General features: G+C 40.8%; 1 protein-coding gene across 4 annotated transcripts in view; it reads right to left on the bottom strand.

Annotated features, from left to right (window-relative positions):
* Positions 1-19,537, bottom strand: part of LOC307043416 (tight junction protein 2-like) — a 33,067-nt gene extending 13,530 nt beyond the window's left edge. For all 4 annotated transcript variants that reach the window (XM_079687844.1, XM_079687846.1, XM_079687845.1 and 1 more), the window contains exons 1-11: positions 17,364-19,537; positions 16,535-16,653; positions 15,481-15,544; positions 14,535-14,685; positions 14,298-14,406; positions 4,474-4,693; positions 3,565-3,749; positions 2,682-2,777; positions 2,511-2,590; positions 1,164-1,374; positions 234-334 (exon numbers count right to left, since the gene is read on the bottom strand). In XM_079687844.1, coding sequence (XP_079543970.1) covers positions 234-334; positions 1,164-1,374; positions 2,511-2,590; positions 2,682-2,777; positions 3,565-3,749; positions 4,474-4,693; positions 14,298-14,406; positions 14,535-14,685; positions 15,481-15,544; positions 16,535-16,653; positions 17,364-17,458 — 1,431 coding nt within the window. In that variant the 5' untranslated portion in view covers positions 17,459-19,537. The remainder of the gene's footprint in view (positions 1-233; positions 335-1,163; positions 1,375-2,510; positions 2,591-2,681; positions 2,778-3,564; positions 3,750-4,473; positions 4,694-14,297; positions 14,407-14,534; positions 14,686-15,480; positions 15,545-16,534; positions 16,654-17,363) is intronic.
* Positions 19,538-19,543: the final 6 nt, after the last annotated feature.

Genomic DNA, 19,543 nt, shown 5'->3' with positions numbered 1-19,543 from the left:
GAACATATCAAGCAAAGGCAAAGGAATCTATACAAGCAGAATTAAACTCTCTGTTTCATTTGTGACTTTTTTGGACTGATCAATGGTCAGATTTCCAAGGCCGGGCATCTTTAACTCAGAATTATTGAACAGAGGCTAGGGTAAGGGGCTAGGGAATGTATTTTGTCAATGTCTGTCCTCACAAAGACAGAAGTACAGGTGTGCCTGTATTGTGTTTGTTTGTGTTTGCTTACCTTGCCGTCAGAAACCCACACCGCCTGCATCTGCTGCCCTCTGATGGAGTCTTTGACGCTGCCGTACCAGGCGTCGTTGGCTGAGTTCAGATCAACGGTGGCTGAATGAGAAAACCATCCAACCTCAGCATTAACATAAACATAAATAATGACAAATATACAACTAGAGCTGCATCAGTACTACTGTAATGCACTTACAGTAGGTGGAAGAAGCACTCAGATCTTCTACTTAAAGGTCACCTATTAGGCAAAATCCACTTTTTCATGTATTCTACATCAACATGTGTCCCCTCTGTGTAAAGAGATTCTGAAAGTTTCAGGAACAAAGACCCCCTCACTTTTTGTCCTGATCCATTTATATAAAAATTAAAAACCTGTCTGAAAATGAGCTGATCAGATTTGGGCCACTTTATGATGTCATAACGATTTCTTTGTTTTGTGTAACCATTAGCCAATCACCAACCAAGGTAACCCCCCCCCCCCCCCCCCCTTATCACCTGAATCTCCTCCTAGAGCACCATTGAGTTCTTTGTAACCAAATGTCTCTCAGAGGGGCGTGGGGAGGGGCTCCTTATTTTCGTCTAAAGTAACAGACAGAGAATCAGCACTTTGGAAACAGGGCTGAAACAGAGGGGATTATGGGATGCTGCAATGATCTGTTTGGTGTTTCAACCAATCAGAGACAGGTTCTGTATATAACAGAGACCTGTGATATATTGATGAAAAACAGTATATAATAGGGGACCTTTAAGTAAAAGTAGAAGCACCAGAATTTAGGAATACTCTGTTACAAGTAAAAGTCCTGCATTGAAAATGTTACTCAAGTAAAAGTACAAAATCTAAATCGTATTTAAGTACAGTACTCAGGTAAATGTACTTAGTTACTTCCCAACTGTGGTAATACAGCTGACTGTGGGTGTGAGGCTGTACCAGTGAACAAGTGAGCGCAGGTCTTCCTCAGTTTGACGGCCTGTTCGTAGAGTTTGCGGGCGCTGCGGTTGGAGTTAGGGGCGATCCTCTGTCTCATGGTCTTAATGCCATGCTTGCTGTCTGGGTTGAAGAAGATGACAATGGGGTACCACTGGGTGTAGTTCAGGGTGTCCACTGCCTTGGGGGTCACATCCAGCAGGGCGTGCTTGTCCTTTGTGGAGGAGGAATGGGGACACAATGGTTAACAGTCCTAATGGGGTCCTTGTCTCACCAGACAGGCCGGGGATCAGCTCAGATCTCTCATATCTTTGCCAAGGAGGCTCATTTCTCAGCTCAGCTTGTGTGACTGTCAGCAGGATTACAGAAGGGTTACATTTGGCACACAAGTGGTGATAACAAAGAAAGAGTTTTTGCCTTGTATAGCTTTTGTGGATGTTACTTTTAAACAATCTGTCTCTTTCTTTTTAATGCTTGATTTAAGTGTTTTATTTTGTACTTGTATCTATGCTTACTTCTGTCCCTGGCCTACAACAGTACATCAATAAATATAATCTTAATAATGGAGTGTGGGTGTATATGCACATATGAATAGTGGTATGTATGTATACATCTATAGTTAATAGCTTTTCTTGTCCTACTCAGCGTTTTGCATCCTATTTGAACCAACCTAAATAGAGCTGTATCAATTGTATTTGTGTTCCTTTATTGTAAATGATTAAATGTACTTCCTTAAACTGTGTTTTTTACAAACCAAATAGATCAGCTTTGAGGAAATAGTGCCTGAGCCTGTTCCTCTCACAGAGACAGTGCCTGACCTACGAGATGATGAGCTTGTTCCTAACGGGAACTTATCACTTCCTGTTCATGATGTTTCTCTCATCCACAGCTGCTGCTTAGATCTCCATGAGAGCCACTGACCAACCTGCGAACCATCACACTAACTAAATAACAAACATACTATCTTACTAACTTAGTAGCTAACTATCTTACTAACTTACTGATTCTAAACTAACTTATAAACTAACTAACTAACCATCACACTATCTAACTAATTACATTTCTAACTTATTAACAAACGATCTAACTAGCTATCTAACTAACTTATTTACTAACTAACTATCCAACTAACTTACTATCTATTCAACTATCTTTTAAACCTTCTAACTAACTGTCTAACTAACTAACTAGATGAACTAAACACAGATCCCAGTTGAGAAGAGGTTGATAATGCTGCAGCTGGTTGACAAAACCCTCTAAATCTCACACTACAAGGACACTGATAGATTAATTGGATACTGCTTCGATTTCAATCGATGTGTGTGTGTGTGTTTCAGTGTGAGTGGGCACCTGCTCGATGATTTGTCGGATGGTGTTGAGGCGAACCACCCCGGAGGACTTCTCTGATCCGGCGTCTTTCGGCTCGGTTTCTAACATAAGAACAGAGAAACAGTGGGGGGGGGGGATTTAGCAAAAACACCAGGACACCTAACACCCACTGACACTGACTCCGGGACTCACTGGCAACCACAAACAGGTCGGGCATCTCGGAGGCCAGCTTCTCATTGGCAGCGTCAGCGATGGGCCCGAACAGAACCACGGGGCGGCGGAAACCAGCTGCAACGACACGGGGCTCATTACAATGCTGCCACACACTGAAGACACTGAAATGTTGACTTTAATTAAATGTATCATGTCAAAAAATGTCATATAACTTTATTAGGTTAGTTGAAGGCAATACTATTAAGTTGAACCTGATATTTTTTATTACACTTAATATTATTGTTTTCAACTAAGCTAATACAGTTATATTGAATCTGTATTAGACGTAATACATTTCATTAAAGTAAGTTTTTAGTGCACTACATTATGTAGTAAGAAAAAACATAAATTTTTAACACAACAAAGGTATGTAACTTACAAGACATTTTACAGTTCAACCTGGTGATAAACTACGTAATAACGACGTTTCTAAATGAAATGATACATACCATTAATCATTCTTGCTATAATATCAACCTGCTTAGTCAAATCTTTGTCAGAATATATTATTTCCAATCTAAAAGTATAGGGTTGTGGCTGTGCAGCATTAAAGCTTGTTTAAAGCAATGTAGACATGTTCTGAAGAACATAAGGCTCAAACACTCTTTGAGTAAAAAAACATCTATACATACTTTTAGCCAATCACATAGAACAGGAAAAAAACACCTACATGTGTAAATACGTGATGCTTCAGCGGGTTTATATCCATTACATAATGGTGACAGACATCTACCTTTCATTAAAGTCAATGTGTTATTTTTTTCAGTGTAGACTACAACGTTAAAATCCTCCTATGTGATCTAGATGTTTTTTTCCGTCAGACCCTAGAGACAAGTGTCTCCATGAACAGAGGCTCAGCCACCTTCTCGCAGCACCACCCGTTCGTATGCTGGGAAGCGGGTGGCCAGGGTCTGAGCGCTCAGGTTCTCCCTGCTCTTCCTCAGGTCCTTCCTCTTCACAGAGCGCTGAGCTCGCAACCTCCAGAAGTCCGCTCGATCGCCCGCCACTGCTTTATGAGCACTCTGCACACTGACCATCTGCTCCGCTCTGCCAGGGAGCACAAACAACAACGATTTATTCAGCGATTCAGGCATTGTGGAGGAGCCAGGGCCTTCAGATGTTCATTGCCAAATATACACTCTAGCTACTGTGCATACGACAATACAGCCTTTGAAACTTTGCATCCTTCTTTTACATTAGGGACAAAAAATTGACACATTTTGTCATGTTGACCTTTGATCGTTCTCAGCAATAAGTGATGAAGTTATGGTGGAAGACTCTTCCAGTTTTTTATATTCTTTCTAGGGCAACAATATTTCATCACCGCTGTTGGTAAACCCAAATAGCATTGCCCCATTGAATTTGATCATCTCTTTGTGCTACTATAAATTGTTTGAGATGTTTTTTTTCACCATTAACACCAAACAGAGGATGCTTGCTCTCACACTTTGTATGAATAGGCTTCACCGCTCAGTCTGACAGCTGATGAGGAAGGCGACTCGTGTTCAGATGTTTTTATGATCGCGTTCTTCTCCTTGAATTACTACACTGATGTCATCAGAGAAATCTTTTCAACTTGAAGCACTCCAAAAAACAACAGCACTCTCAGAAAAAGGACGCTGGGTGCGGTGCTTTTTCTTGAGGCGGCAGCATGCAACCAGATCCTTTATCCTTTCTTTTATACTTTGATTTTAAAATAATCCAATACACGTAAAGGCCTGAAAAGGTCACATAAGTAAAGTACTTAAGTATTACAAGTAGTGAGGCCTACCTGCTCTTGTTGGGGATGAGGCCCTTCTCCAGCAGCTGCTTGTCCTTGCCCACACGGACAGCCAGCCAGTTGCCCAGCTTCCCGTCGTACAGCGTGTCCACCACCTTGAAGACGTCCCCCCGGCTGAAGGCCAGGCTCTGAGGGGTCTCCTTCTCATACTCAAAGTGCGTCCGGATGAAGAAGGAGTCTCCACGCCCCGACACCAAGATATCATTATAGACTAGAGAAACAAAGAGGAATAGAATAAGGGAAGGGAGCATTAAAGAGGGCGAACAAAGGAACAGAATGAGGCTCCGACAGTGTATGAAACAGATACTGTCTGACAAATAATTTCATATGTTTAAGGTGTTGGTCAGATGTATAGTCTGTCTTATTTAATATAAGAGACATTCTTAATGGAAATTCTTGCAAATAATGTTTCTCATACTGCCTGTGCCGCAGCACAGACAGTCCCTTTGGAGGGAACACGGCCCTTGCAGAACATTTACATGCGCAGAAACATATGGAACAGGAGAGGGGAAACCAAAACAAGCAGTATATGGCTCCTTTACAAACATGGTTTTGAAATGTCAGCTGCTGTGGTGTCTAGACATTTGTGTTAAGTTAATTTATTTAGTTCAGCCCTGTTGTCTTTTGCTTTGTCTTGTGATTTCCTGTTTTGTTTTATTTTGTAGTAACCTTTCCCTCTCGTTTCAGAGCATTCCTGCCCTTGTGTGTTTTTCCCTCCAGTGTGATTGTCAGCCCCTCCCTTAATTGTTGCCACCTGTGTCCCCTTACCTAGTGTGTGTATATATAGTCTGCGTCTCCCTTTGTCTTGTGCCAGTTCGTCTTGTCAAGTCTGCCAGTCATTCCTTGATCGTGTTAAGTATATTTTTGATAGACTCTTTTGGTTTCATTTTTGATAGTAGATGTTTTTGTTTAGAGTTTTGATCCTCCAAGTGAGCGTTTTTTGTTTCGACCTAAATTAAAGGACCTTGTTAATTCTGACCTGTTTCTGGTGTTGTGCGTTTGGGTCCTTAGCCTTGTGACATTCTTAACAGCTGCTCTGACTATTAGTTATGTGATGTTAGTTGATAAGCGATGCATATTGTATCACTGATCAAAGATAGAGGAGTACTTCAATAAAGGCCAGCAAGCTAATACTCTTGGATGTAAGCTATGCCGAATATGTTGGGACTTGTCCTTGTATTATCAGTACAGTTGAAGACAAACAGGAAAGAACAAGTAGGGATGATATGCCGCAGGATGCCGGCTCTAAAAGGAGAGCTAATAATATAACAGTGTCCATGAGTTGCAGTTTAGAGCACCACAGAACTAGTGCACCTTTGAGCTGAGAATGTTTATTACATGCCCTGAATTAACCTTCATGTTCACATTCCCATCCTTATTTGCACATTCAAAGCAAATTGCACGCATTTGATCTGACTGTTGCATTGGAATGAGCAGCACTGCGGGGGGGGGGGGCTTCCTGATGTGATGTGTGTGTGGTCTGACAGAGCGCTGACCCAAGAGGACCAACAGAGGCCACAGTCATACTGCCTCTACTCTACTACTGCAGGCTGGCTACACACACCACTTCACACACACACTGTGTACTCAGCTGCAGCACACACCCAGTGCACTCATACTGATGAGATACAGGAAACAAAGGTACACCTCTAAAATCCTTCAAAGACATGTGAGCAGTGAACCCAGAGGAACTACAACTTGGACATTTTCTATTTTTTCACAGGAGCTGTGGGGACTGGATTCACTCGAAATCAGCCGAGATTCTTCCTGTGTCGTGTCCACAACGACCTCCCTGACCTTTCTAATCTCATCCACTATCATTTGTGTTTGGTGCGAGGACCTGCTGGTTCTCTCTGATGACCTCACATGTCCTCGCCTCAGAGCGGTGCTGGGGGGTCACACAGTGTGTCAGGGGGTCAGTGCTCTGCTCCTTTCATGTGATTTTGCCTCATAAATAGATTTCTCCAATGAAAAGGCCACACGCTCAGGGGGCCGATGCTCTCATTACATAACACAGTTTGAGGCGTGTGCCCATGTGTGTCACGGCTGGCTGAACCAAAACTAGCCTGATCCGGACTAAATGCCTCAGGGGGGGCAAGCTGGTATCTCTATCATTAACTGGAAACACAGACAGAAAGAGAGAGAGAGAGAGAGTGTGTGAGACTGTGGTTCTGTGCGGTGAAGGTGTCAGTTGCCTGACATAGCATTGTGGGACAGTATGCTGTTTTCAGGAATGTTCCGCTAGTTGATGTTGGCAGTAGAATTGTCCTTAACAAAGTGCTCGGTATTAGAAAATAATAGAGTATTATGAGTATTCAGTAAAGGTGTGTACAGTGAATGCATCAGAGATGTGTGTGTGCAACTTCAGGTGTAAGAAAGTTGAGGGCCCAGCTGCCAAGGCCTGTATGCAGGAGTAGTGAGGTGTGTTGGTGTGTTTGAAGGAGGGTGCATGCAAGGACAGAGGCCCATGGTTGAAGGCTGATAGCTGGATGGAAAAAGGGGGTCCTGAAACTAAAAGGGGTAGGAGTAGCTGGAGGGCATTCAGCCCTCATTAGAAAACACTGAAGTCAGTAGAACATCAAGCCAGCATAGGAGGAGAAAGTGTCAAAATAGAACAAGCTCTCAAAACAATGGGATTACAGTTTGTAGATGGAACTGTAGCACCCCTAGTCCTATATCATACCAAGAACAGAGGCGCTAACATCTTCCTAGGTTCGTAAAGTGGTATGCTGTGAATAACTCTGGGAAGAGTTACATTTTAGTCGAAGATTTTACAATTTTATTGCCAGCAGGGTTCAACAACATTGACATGAAATTGTGCCAACAATATGAAAAGGAATGAAAATAAAAAAAATAGAGCTCTTTACCACACAAATAAAAATAGTCTCTTCCCTTTGATCAAGAGAATTCAAATCAGTTCAGTTGTGTGTGTGTGTGTGTGTGTGTGTGTGTGTGTGTGTGTGTGTGTGTGTGTGTGTGTGTGTGTGTGTGTGTGTGTGTGTGTGTGTGTGTGTGTGTGTGTGTACTGCTATGGCTCTTCTACCCGGGTAGGGCTAATAGTGTACTGGTTCTTATCTGGATCAGATCAGTGTGTATTCAGCAGGATGATTCAAATCACGCGTCCGTAGGCAGGTCCAACGCTAGGCCACACCGCTTCCAACAACCGCTCACAGATTCACTGGGCTTGGCTCGCCATCAATCCCAAGTCAGATTGGATCTGGCTTGCTGACATCAATAAAAAAACAACCAGAGTTTCTACACTTATAAGAAGACACAGGCTGTTGTCTTCTAGTTCGGGTTCACAACGGGGGTTTTTGCAGGTATCAGTTTGTCAACTGATATAGTTGAGAGTACAAATAATGTCTCTGCGTCTTCAGGGTGTTCACAGGGAAAAAGAGAGAGGCGGAGTGATTCGCGCCACTCATTACCCTGGGTGTACATTCTAGAGTGCTCCGTGCAGAAACAACATGTATTCATACATCTAAATGACATAAAGGGGTCTAGTAGCCCTATATTTCATATGGGTTACAGAACAGCAGGGGTTAGCACTTTAAAAAGGAGAGAGCATATTCACATCCGGAGACTGGCCTGGGTTTTCATTCTCTTAAGAATGCATCAGACTCGTCTGCAGTGCATTCTGTGAACCTGATGAGACTCCACGTGCTGAAGAGGTCCGTGTTCATATTCTAGCCCAAGCCTGGAGCTTTGTTTTTATACACACCATCGGCATTTCATATCAAAAAGTTGTTGTTATACCTCACTACAGGGCAGTGGTACTGAGACCACTTTCTTTAAAGGTCTCCTATTATACTATTTTAGGCATATATTATAGGTCTCAGATATATAAAAAACATGTTTATGAAGTGTTTTGCTCCAAATGCCAAACAGATAACCCATTCTAGCCATGCCTCATAGCCCTCTATGTCAGCCCTGTTACTAAAGTGCTGATTCTTGGTCCGTAGCTTTATTAAAGAAACAAAAGAAAAAAGAAAATGAGAGCAGAGACGAGAGCTCATGCTACTCAGCTAAATGCTGCGTTGATTAAACACCATATCATGCTCAAAACCATATCAAGGATTATTTCTGAAACAGTATGGAGCTCAAATGCTTTTTCTCTTGCGGGTTTACCACAAGGTGAATTCTTTTTTATATTTCCTGCTTTTTATACATACTCTCTCCAGTACAAGTTAGCTCTGAGTGTTAGCGATGCTAATGTAAACACAGACCATATTACGTCCAAAACAGCATAGTTTCTGATAGTGACGTTTCTGATAGGGCCGTGGGCATAAAGCCAGCCCACATTTCACGCAAATCTGGATCAGCTCCGTTGTTCCCCTGTTTTTAGAGATTTGGGTACGGCGGAAAAGAGAGAGGGTTTTGTTTTCTGACACTTTGTGAGTTCCCTGACACACCGGCTCTATTATCTACTATTTACGGGCTTGAGGAGTGACTGATTACATGTAACGGGCTAATGTAATCAGAATAAAAATGTTACTTTTAGGGCTGTCAAAGTTCAATCGTTAAACTTTCAACATCGATAGCCAATGGTGGAAGAAGGAAAAGTATTTGTAATGCGTAATGGCCCTTTTCAGAATGCTGTTTATTAACTTACTGGATTATGATTATTGATGCATGTGTTTGTTAAGGTGGAGCTTATTTTAATTACTTTTGTATATCATACTGCTGCTGGATATCTTAACCCATCATTTAATATGTATTACTTGATTTATATTTGTATTAGCTTATGGGCGACGTTGAGGCGCATCTTAGACTGCTGGCTAAAAATAAACGTAAATACAGTAGGATTGTTATTCACGTCGGTGGTAATGATGTTCGTTTACGCCAATCAGAATGCACCAAACTTAATGTGGCGTCGGTGTGTAGTTATGCTAAAACAATGTCGGACACCGTAATCTTCTCTGGTCCCCTCCCCAATCTGATCAATGATGACATGTATAGCCGCATGTCATCATTTCAGCGCTGGTTGTCTTGGTGGTGCCCAGCAAACAATGTGGGCTTTGTGAATAATTGGACAGCCTTCTGGGGAAAACCTGGTCTGATTAAGAGAGACGGCATTCATCCTACTTTGGAAGGTGCAAATCTCATTTCGGCAAACATTTCAGGGCTCTTTGGACTTAATCCATGACAAACTGGAGTTGAGACCAGGAGGCAGACTCGCAGTCTTACACGCTTCTCTGCGCTCTCTCCTACGCAGTCATCCATAGGAATCCCGAACCCAATAAAATACCCAATATTAACGGTGTGTGTGTCTGCCCAAGGACAATTTAAGGTAAAAGCTAATACAGGTGTCATACATAATAACCTAATAAAAGTAAATGTAACAACTACTACATGCAACAAAACAGGAAGATTAAATGTGGTCTCTTAAACATAAGATCTCTAGCATCTAAAGCAATATTGGTAAATGATTTAATATCAGATTATAATATTGATATATGCTGTCTCACTGAAACTTGTTTGAGACATGAAGAATATGTCAGCATAAATGAGGCCACTCCACCCAGCCATATCAATACTCATATTGCCCGAGGCACGGGCCGAGGAGGTGCAGTTGCAGCAATCTTTGACTCAAGTTTACTTATCAATACTAAACAAAAATTAAATTATACCTCCTTTGAAAGCCTAATTTTCAGTCTTACGCATCCGACCTGGAAAACTTTGCAGCCAATCTTATTTGTTACAGTGTACCATGCACTAGGTCCTTATTCAGAATTATTATCAGAATTCTCTGAGTTTTTCTCAACTTTGGTACTTAAAACAGATAAAGTAATTATCGTAGGTGACTTTAATATTCATGTTGAAGATGATAAAAATAGCCTTACTGTTGCATTTAACTCTATATTAGATTCTGTTGGTTTCTGTCAGAGTGTAAATAAACCAACCCACTGCTATAATCACACTCTTGACCTTGTTCTGATTTATGGTATTGAAATTGAGCAACTATTAGTCGAACCGCATAATCCTGCTTTATCCGACCATTTCTTAGTAACTTTTGAAGTACTGTTACTAGACTACAAAGCATTAGCCAAAAGCTCCTGCAGCAGAAACCTATCTGTTAGTCCTATAGCCAAATTTAAGGAAGAGATTCCACCAATACTTAACTCGATAGCATGTCTGCATGTAAGGGAGGAAACTTATACAAAATGTACACCACCCCAAATTGATCATGTTGTTGATAGTGCTACAGATGCGCTGCGAATAAAATTAGACTCTGTTGCTCCTTTGAAAAAGAAGAAAATAAAACAACATAGATTAGCTCCATGGCATAATGCCGAAACCCGCAAAATAAAGCAAAAGTCGAGACAACTTGAAAGGATATGGCGTTCCACTAAACTTGAAGAATCTCGTTTAATTTGGCATATTACTCTCAATGAATATAAGAAAGCACTGCGTAAAGCGAGAGCAGCATACTACTCTTCATTAATAGATGAGAATAAGAATAATGCAAGATTTCTTTTCAGCACTGTAGCCAGGCTGACAGAGAGCCACAGCTCGACTGAGCCTTCTATTCCCATAGCACTCAGTAGTAATGATTTTATGTGCTTTTTTAACGATAAAATTGTTACTCTTAGAAACAAAATCAATGACCTCTTGCCTTTGACCAGTATAGTGTTATCAACAGCTCCCGGAAACGTAAGTTCTAATATTACACTAGATAGTAAACTAGAATGCTTTTCAGCCATAAACCTTGAACAATTAAATTCAATGATTCTCTCTTCTAAACCATCAACGTGTATCTTAGACCCGATTAAGCTTAAAATAAGTTTTTCCATTAATTAGCACTTCTTTATTAAATATTATGAATATGTCTTTATTATCAGGCTATGTTCCACAATCATTCAAAGTAGCAGTGATAAAACCGCTTCTTAAAAAGCACAACCTCGATCCAGAGGTTTTAGCCAACTATAGACCTATTTCTAATCTTCCGTTCCTCTCAAAAATTCTTGAGAAAGCAGTCGCAAAACAGCTGTGTGATTACTTAAAAAACTATGATTTATTTGAAGATTTTCAGTCTGGCTTTAGAACACAACATAGCACAGAGACAGCTCTGGTTAAAGTCACAAATGACATTCTAATAGCCTCTGACAAGGGACTTGTCTCTATTCTTGTCTTGCTCGATCTTAGTGCTGCATTTGATACTATCGACCATGATATCCTATTGCAAAGACTAGAGCACTTAGTTGGCATACAGGGAACTGCTTTAGGCTGGTTTAGGTCCTATCTATCTGAACGCTCTCAGTTTGTACGTGTCAACGATGAATCTTCCATGCAAACCAAAGTTAGCCATGGAGTGCCACAGGGCTCAGTGCTTGGACCTATTTTGTTCACACTATATATGCTTCCGTTAATATTATAAGGAATCATTCTGTAAACTTTCATTGTTATGCGGATGATACTCAACTATATTTATCAATCAAGCCTGATGAAATTAATCACATAAATAAAATTCAAGACTGCCTCAAGGACTTAAAAACGTGGATGACCTTACATTTTTTGATGTTAAACACGACCAAAACTGAAGTTATTGTACTTTGCCCGAAGAATCTACGAAACAAATTATCTAAAGATATATTAACTATGGATGGCATTAATTTGGCCTCCAGTGAGACTGTAAGGAATCTTGGTGTTATATTTGATCAGGATTTATCCTTTAACACCCACATAAAATCAATTTCAAGGACCGCCTACTTCCATCTACATAACATTGCAAAAATCAGGCATATCTTGCCTCAAAACGATGCAGAGAAACTAGTCCATGCATTTGTTACTTCAAGGCTGGATTATTGTAACTCCTTATTATCAGGGTGTACCAAGAAGTCAGTCAAGTCGCTTCAGCTGATTCAAAATGCTGCAGCTCGTGTACTAACCAGAGTTAGGAAAAGGGACCACATTACTCCTGTTCTGGCTGCCTTACACTGGCTCCCTATAGAACACAGGATAGAATTTAAAATTCTTCTTCTCGCCTACAAAGCCCTTAATGGGCAGGCGCCATCTTACCTCTCATTATTATACCCTATTGTCCTACTAGGGCATTGCGTTCCAAGAATGCAGGGTTGTTGGTTGTTCCTAGAGTCTCTAAAAGTACAATGGGAGCCAGAGCCTTTTCTTATCAAGCTCCACTTTTGTGGAATCAGCTTCCAGTTTGTGTTCGGACGGCAGACACCCTATCCGTTTTTAAGAGTGCGCTTAAGACCTTCCTTTTTGATAAAGCTTATAGTTAGGGCTGATTAGATTCAGCCCCTAGTTTTGCTGATATAGGCTTAGTTTGTCGGGGGACATCTTACTTCTTCCTTCTCTCTGTCTATACCTGTGTACTCTCATGTTCCGATTAACCCAGCTTCCCCAAATTTCTTTCTTTTTGGTGTCTATATACGCCGGGATCCTGAGTCATGGATGATCCTGTGGTCCTGTGTCATGGATCGCGAGTCCTGGATCTTGAGTCGTGGCTGTGGTCCTGGATCATGAGTCCTGGATGGATATCCTCGTGGATTCATCTTCCTATTATACACACATGCATTTCCGAACATTTGGACTACCTATGTTGCAAATGTATTATCTTTTCAATGTACACACGGCATCTATTGCACGTCTGTCCGTCCTGGGAGAGGGATCCCTCCTCTGTGGCTCTACCTGAAGTTTCTCCCATTTTTCCCTTTTAACTGTGGGTTTTCTCTGGAAGTTTTTCCTTGTACGATGTGAGGGTCTAAGGACAGAGAATGTCGTATTGTCATACTGATATTCTGTACAAACTGTGAAGTCCACTGAGACAAATATAACATTTGTGATATTGGGCTATATAAATAAACATTGATTGATTGATTGATTGATTGATTGATTGATTGATTGATTGATTGATTGATGATCTAAATCTGTAAGTAACTAAAGCTGTCAGATACATGCAGTAGAGTCAACATTACAATAAAGGCGTTTAAAATGAAGGGGAGTGGAAGTATAAAAGCGCATAAAAAAGAAAATACCCTAGTACCTCATTTTGGATTGTTTCAATAATAATAAACATCCATTTTCTGTAAAGCAATTAGGACCTTTAGGGGTTCATTTACAACAGATATACAAGTGTGATTCATTTGAGATTGCATTTAATTGATTTCATCTTAACTTTATTCCTTTACAGTTACAAAAAAGACACCATCAGAACACTGCTATATTTCTAAAAAGTGAGAATTACTAGCAGTATCACAATTTTCTTTTTAAAAAGAGCCTTTCGTGTTTGAGCTTATATGTTGTTAAAGATGATGGCACTAGACTGTTCCTTTTATAGACAAAGAAATGTTGCAATAAATGGGGCGAAGCCTGCAAGTTAGTTCAGGCAGTCAACTCGAGCACCAATGATACATTAACACGTGACGCACCTCGTCCCTCTTACAACCAACCAAACACATTCTCCTAAACATGCCGCTCTATTTAAGCTGCCAGGTCTTCCTGACTCTGCCTCGCTATGCTGCTGCTGCCACTGCTGTGTTCACTTGCTTTTGCTGCGTTCATGTTCATGTTCCTGCTGCTGTGTTTCATGTTGCTGCTGCTTGGATGCCCCCCCACCACCCCAGCTTCCACCTGTAGGCTCGTGGGATAGTTATCTAATCATCACTCAATGTTCTTTGTAAATCTGTGGAGTGATGAGGCCCGAGCCTAGACGCCAAACTCAAACTATATGCTGCTTCTAATAAACATATTAAGAAACACGTGAGTTGTCTGACTGAACACTGTTTATGAAGATGTTATCAGTGTAATACATGTAACTGTTTTTGCTGCTGTCAGTGGAGGGAGTGTGTTACCGTCAGGTTTGCTCTGAGCCAGGATGGTGACCATTTCCCCTTTAGGAATCTCCAACAGGAAGAGCACGGCTTCCTCTCTCACTACTCCTTGAAAATCCACATTGTTCACCTTCAAGACACAAACAAAGTAAACAATAATAGCTTGCTGTTTATAAAATGCCATTGTAATTTGAACTATGTCTGATTTGAAAGTATTGCTGTTTATGAAATGGATGTTGGTGTTTCTGAACTGCTTACCTTTAGGATTTGGTCCCCTATGTGTAGACCCTCCTTCTCGGCAGGACTGCCCTCTTGAACACTGGCGATGAAGATGCCCACATCATTTCCTCCTGCCAGCCTCAGCCCCACACTGTCCCCCTTTTGGAAATTCACCATCACCGTGTTGGGCCTGCAGAGAACACACATTCTGCTGTTTACCAGAGGAGGGAGAAGTACTCAGATCTTGTGATTAACAAAAAAAGTAGAAGTACCAGAGTGTAGGAATACTCTGTTACAGTAAAAGTCCTGCATTCAAAATGATACTCAAGTAGAAAAGTATTAGCATCAAAATATAGTGAAAGTAGCGACAGTAAAAGTAGTCATTGTGCAGATTGGTCCATTTCAGAATAATATATATGATATGTTTCATAATGATTGATCATGAAAGTGTTTTCAAAGCTGGTAAAGGTGCAGCTAGTTTGAATCACTTTGTATACTGCAGGGTAGCTTGTGGATTTACTCCAGGTGGAACTACAGTCTGATTTAAGAGCTGATTATGTTTCAAATCATCAATCCTAATCTGTGAAGTAACTAAAGGTATTAAATACATGTAGAGGAGTAAAAGTACACTTTTTACCTCTGAATTGTAGTTAGGTAGAAGTAAAAGGTATCAAACAATTGAAATACGTAATAAGTAAAGTACAAGTACCTCAAAATTGTACTTAAGTACAGTACTTGAGTACATTTACTTAATTACTTTGCACCACTGCTGTTTACGATATGAGCCAGGTTTACTAAAATATCATTGCAAAGCAGAGGTGAATTTTTTTTTATTCAAACATTTAAACTTGTAGCATTACGACAGTACAGTATATTTCCATGAAAACATCAACTAACGTACGAAGCTTAAAATATCATGGATGCATCGGAAGTCAATCTAAGGTACCTAAACGCTGCCAATCATAGAGAAAAAAGAAAAACTCACCCATATGTTTTTTCATCTTCTGGACTTGGTCGGAGGAGAATCTTTGGTGTGGTTGTTATGGCAACTAAAGATAAGGAAATCAGGTGTAAGCATCTGCAATGCTACAAACATGACCTGTCAGTAAAAGTCAATGCATAAAAGCTGAATTGATAATTAAGTATAAAATATAACTACTATACCTTTACTATTTACAATTACTACACTATAGAGTGGTGCAGTGGGATAATATCTTTGCAGGACGACCCAGAAGTTAGCTTTACAAGGGCTCTCTACGAACGAGCAATTGGATTTTTTCATTGGATTTCAATATATTGCAGAAAATAACTGAAACGTTGACTTTAATTAAATGTATCGTGTCAACACATTTCACATAACTATATTAGGTTAGTTGAAACCAATAATATTTAGTTGAACCTAATATTTTTTATTTAACCTTGAATGCCAGTTTAGTTTTGTGAATGTGTAATTTGTGCAATTTGTTAGTTAGCACATATCAAACTTGCCAAGACAAGTTGAAGCAGTTTTAAGAACAAACAAATGGTAAACAGGTATATAAATAGTTACTGTTCAATCACCACGGCACCCAGCCACCAATAAAGAGATGATTGTCAATGTTGTACAATAAAACTGCCTATAACTATTAATAAAAAACTGTTGACATCATGTTCAGCTTATTAATATTATTGCTGGATACTACCTATACTGCTTATACTGTCACAGCATAGTTCACGTACGTCAGATACTTAAATGTTGTTCTTAACTGTGAGTTATACTATATACTTATTTTATTAAAGTGTGCTTCGGCTGCTTCCCTCTTAATTGAATAACTTAGCCTTAGTATTCGCCTTTTATCTTCACTGTCCCTTTGCTGTAACACTTCAAATATCCCCGCTGTCGGGATGAATAAATGAGTACTGTTTATGATAAAAAATTCAAACAGTCCCGAAACAAGGGGATGTTTTATATTCAGTGGAATCAGCTTTTAGTCATTTATTATAGTGATTCTAGTGTGTCATTGTCACTGTGTGTTTTGATGTTGCTGGGTCGTGATGACCTGGAGGCTGCTCTTGGTGCCCCGACTCTCTGTTCAGCTCTGTGGACGCATGGGGGTCTTCAGGGACTCTGAAGGGGGAGGCCATGGCGGACATCTTGGCTGTCTTCATGGGTTCTTCCCTGTTAGTTTCAAGGTAACACACACAGACACACGGAATGAGAGACTGCTAGGTGTCACAGCCGATTGAAGACGGAAACTAAATAAGCTTGTTGACAAGATAACAGTAAGACACAATGGTAACTTTAAATGAGGACATATTTGTCTCTATATATTCTGCTCATTTCCAGGTGTATATCAGTATGTAGTGTCTCTACTGGGACATGTCTCCATGCTTTAATGTTCAAAAAGCTCTTTATTTTTCTCATACTGCCTGTGCTTCAGCACTTCTTTTCACCCTGTCTGAAACCAGAGCCCAGTCTGCTCTGATTGGTTAACTGGCCGGCTCTGTTGTGATTGGTCAACTGCTAAGAGATGTCCCGCCCCTTAGCAATCACGTACAATGCGCTGGAGCTCTAGCCAATAGAAGTGTGAGTGTTACATAGTGATGTCATTATAAACAAAGGAGTCCAATGGAGGTGTTTCAGGCAAGGGAAAGTCAATTTACATGAAAAAAAAACTAAAACAAAACTCTACAGGAAAGGGAATACCCCGAAAAACACAGTAGGGGCCCTTTAATTAGTGTCCGTTTTAAAGTCTTTTAAGGAAAGTCACATTTATATCGCAAGCCAAACAAAGTAGGACACAAGTCTGGAGTGGATATCTTCCATGGCACATCCACATCAGGTCACATGTCTACATCACCAAACAGGAAGTCCTCTCATCATCTTACCTGGGGTTGTCTCTTTCATTAGAAGAGTGGGAGGACAGGTCAGACTGGCGGGACCTCCTCTCCTCTGGAGGGGAATAGGAATGGTATGACTCCATCTCTGATATGTCTGACGGACGGACAGACAGACAGTTAAACACAGACTACATCCTCCTGTCCAAACTGTGCACCACCACCAGCACCAGCAGTAGATAATGGTTGCCTCCGGAAGCACCAACACCAGCTTATTATGGCCCGGGACATAGTGAGGACATTGTTAGAGAGGTCAAAATTACGAGGACACACTCATGGTGACACAGCCCCATAAAAGCAGCCATTACTCTAACACACTGAAACCATCAGAAATATTCAAAAGAACAGCATATTGTTCTGGTTTAGGGAATGTTCCTACTTAAAGAAGGTAGCCATTGGTTTCCATTCATATCAGCTTCCCTATAAATAGATGATGATTAGCTATAGCCTCGATTGATGCAGTTGATATAAAGTTGGTGGTACTGGTGTATTTTAAAAGGGCAGGGCCCACAGCTCTGTTCTAATTAAAGACCACTAGGGATGCCGTACAGAAAAACTGTTTGTCATACAGTTAGTAATATCAAATTGGAGTTGAAAGTCTTGTTCATCATCGCAAGGAGTGCAACTTTAAAGAGATACAAGAGGCGAATTCATGTTCAGACACTTTCGAGAAATCCAAATCAAGGATCTGAGGCAACTTCTGCATCACCAATACAAGGGAAGCTCATACTGAACAGAAACAAGCTGCTGACGCACAGCCCTGCGCTCCAAAGAGAGCACTCTGCTTTCATTCAGTCCCATTTGAAGTGAACATGTGTGACAGAGTGTTTGATTTGGCTGCTTTTATGCGTCATTGTGGCACTCAGCATGGCTCCGAAAGCAGGGAGGGAGCTTTGACGGGGGCCGGGACACCAAGAACAGAAACAGAAGAACCACACACATGAGAGCAAACAGAAAAGTGAAATTAAAGGTCCCTCTGAAACAATATGCCATGTTCAATCAGCAGACAGAAAGCAGATTATTCTTCACATGGAGTCTGGCACAGGTGCGATCTAGAGCGTGTGGATTAGTTTGATTAGGGTTAGAGACATTCTGCATGCAGGCTGAAAGGAAGACAGACAGAAAGAGAAAGATCAATGTGAGGATAACGTGTCAAACCTGATATGGAAGTGAAGTGTCGACCAAATGTCAGAAACAGCATCAGTCATTCAGATTTATGTCACAACAGCACCTTTGGACAGTGTGTTGATGTGGAAGACTCCATCACAAAGAACTGATCAATACCGAGTTTTTTTCTTGTCCGTATGTAATATTAAAGATCAACTTGTAACAGGGCTATAGGCAATACTTGAGCACACATTATATTTAAAACCTTTTGTATGCAGTATTTTCCTTCTCTTTCAAATTAAGGCAACATTTATTGTATTTTGTAATGTTTGTTAACCCTGTATGAGTTTAAAAAAAGTTCAAGCTAACCTTTTCACTGCTATTAAGGATAAAAAAGAATAGTTCTTACAATATAGACCATTTGAATCTACATCTAATGACAGTCTGCTGTGCTTTTTGCTCAGTCCACTCATGTTCCTCAGAGGATGAACCCTTTTCTTGGTAATGGCTCAATGACCCCTAAGAGCCTCACAAATGTAGGATTAAGAAAGGTAAACCACTTTTTTTATCGTTGGGTGCAATGAAGATTTTAGCTGCTGGTGAAGCTTTTAACTTCTAATCTTTTTTGTGTATTAATCAGTGGGCAATGTAGCACAAACAGCCAACACACCACACTGGGGATTTCTGTAACGTGTGGGGAAATGGGTGGGGATGGAAACCTGACGGTGGAGAAAAAAAAAACGATTCTGGTGTGGAAAGGAGTCAAGAGCCTAATGGGTCCGCCACATTGAAAATAAAAACTTATATAAAAAATCGTCTGCTCTGATTGGTTAGCTGGCTGGCTCTATTGTGATTGGTCAACAGTTTAGAGATGTCCCGTCCTTTAGCCTATCACTTACAATGTTGGCACCCTAGCCAATAGAAGTGCGAGTGTGAAAATCTACCATTGTCGGGAAGAAGAAAGCAACTACCCCAGAAAAGTTTCACTCAAAAGTCCGGTGATACCAACACACACAGAGCAGCCTGACTCTCTCCAGGCTGCAGGTTGGGGCAGTGAGACCTGA

Source organism: Notothenia rossii, assembly GCF_949606895.1.
Source record: "Notothenia rossii genome assembly, chromosome: 6".
Classification (NCBI taxonomy): domain Eukaryota; kingdom Metazoa; phylum Chordata; class Actinopteri; order Perciformes; family Nototheniidae; genus Notothenia; species Notothenia rossii.
Note: the sequence above shows the minus strand (reverse complement) of the source record. Positions and strands in the feature narration are given on the sequence as shown.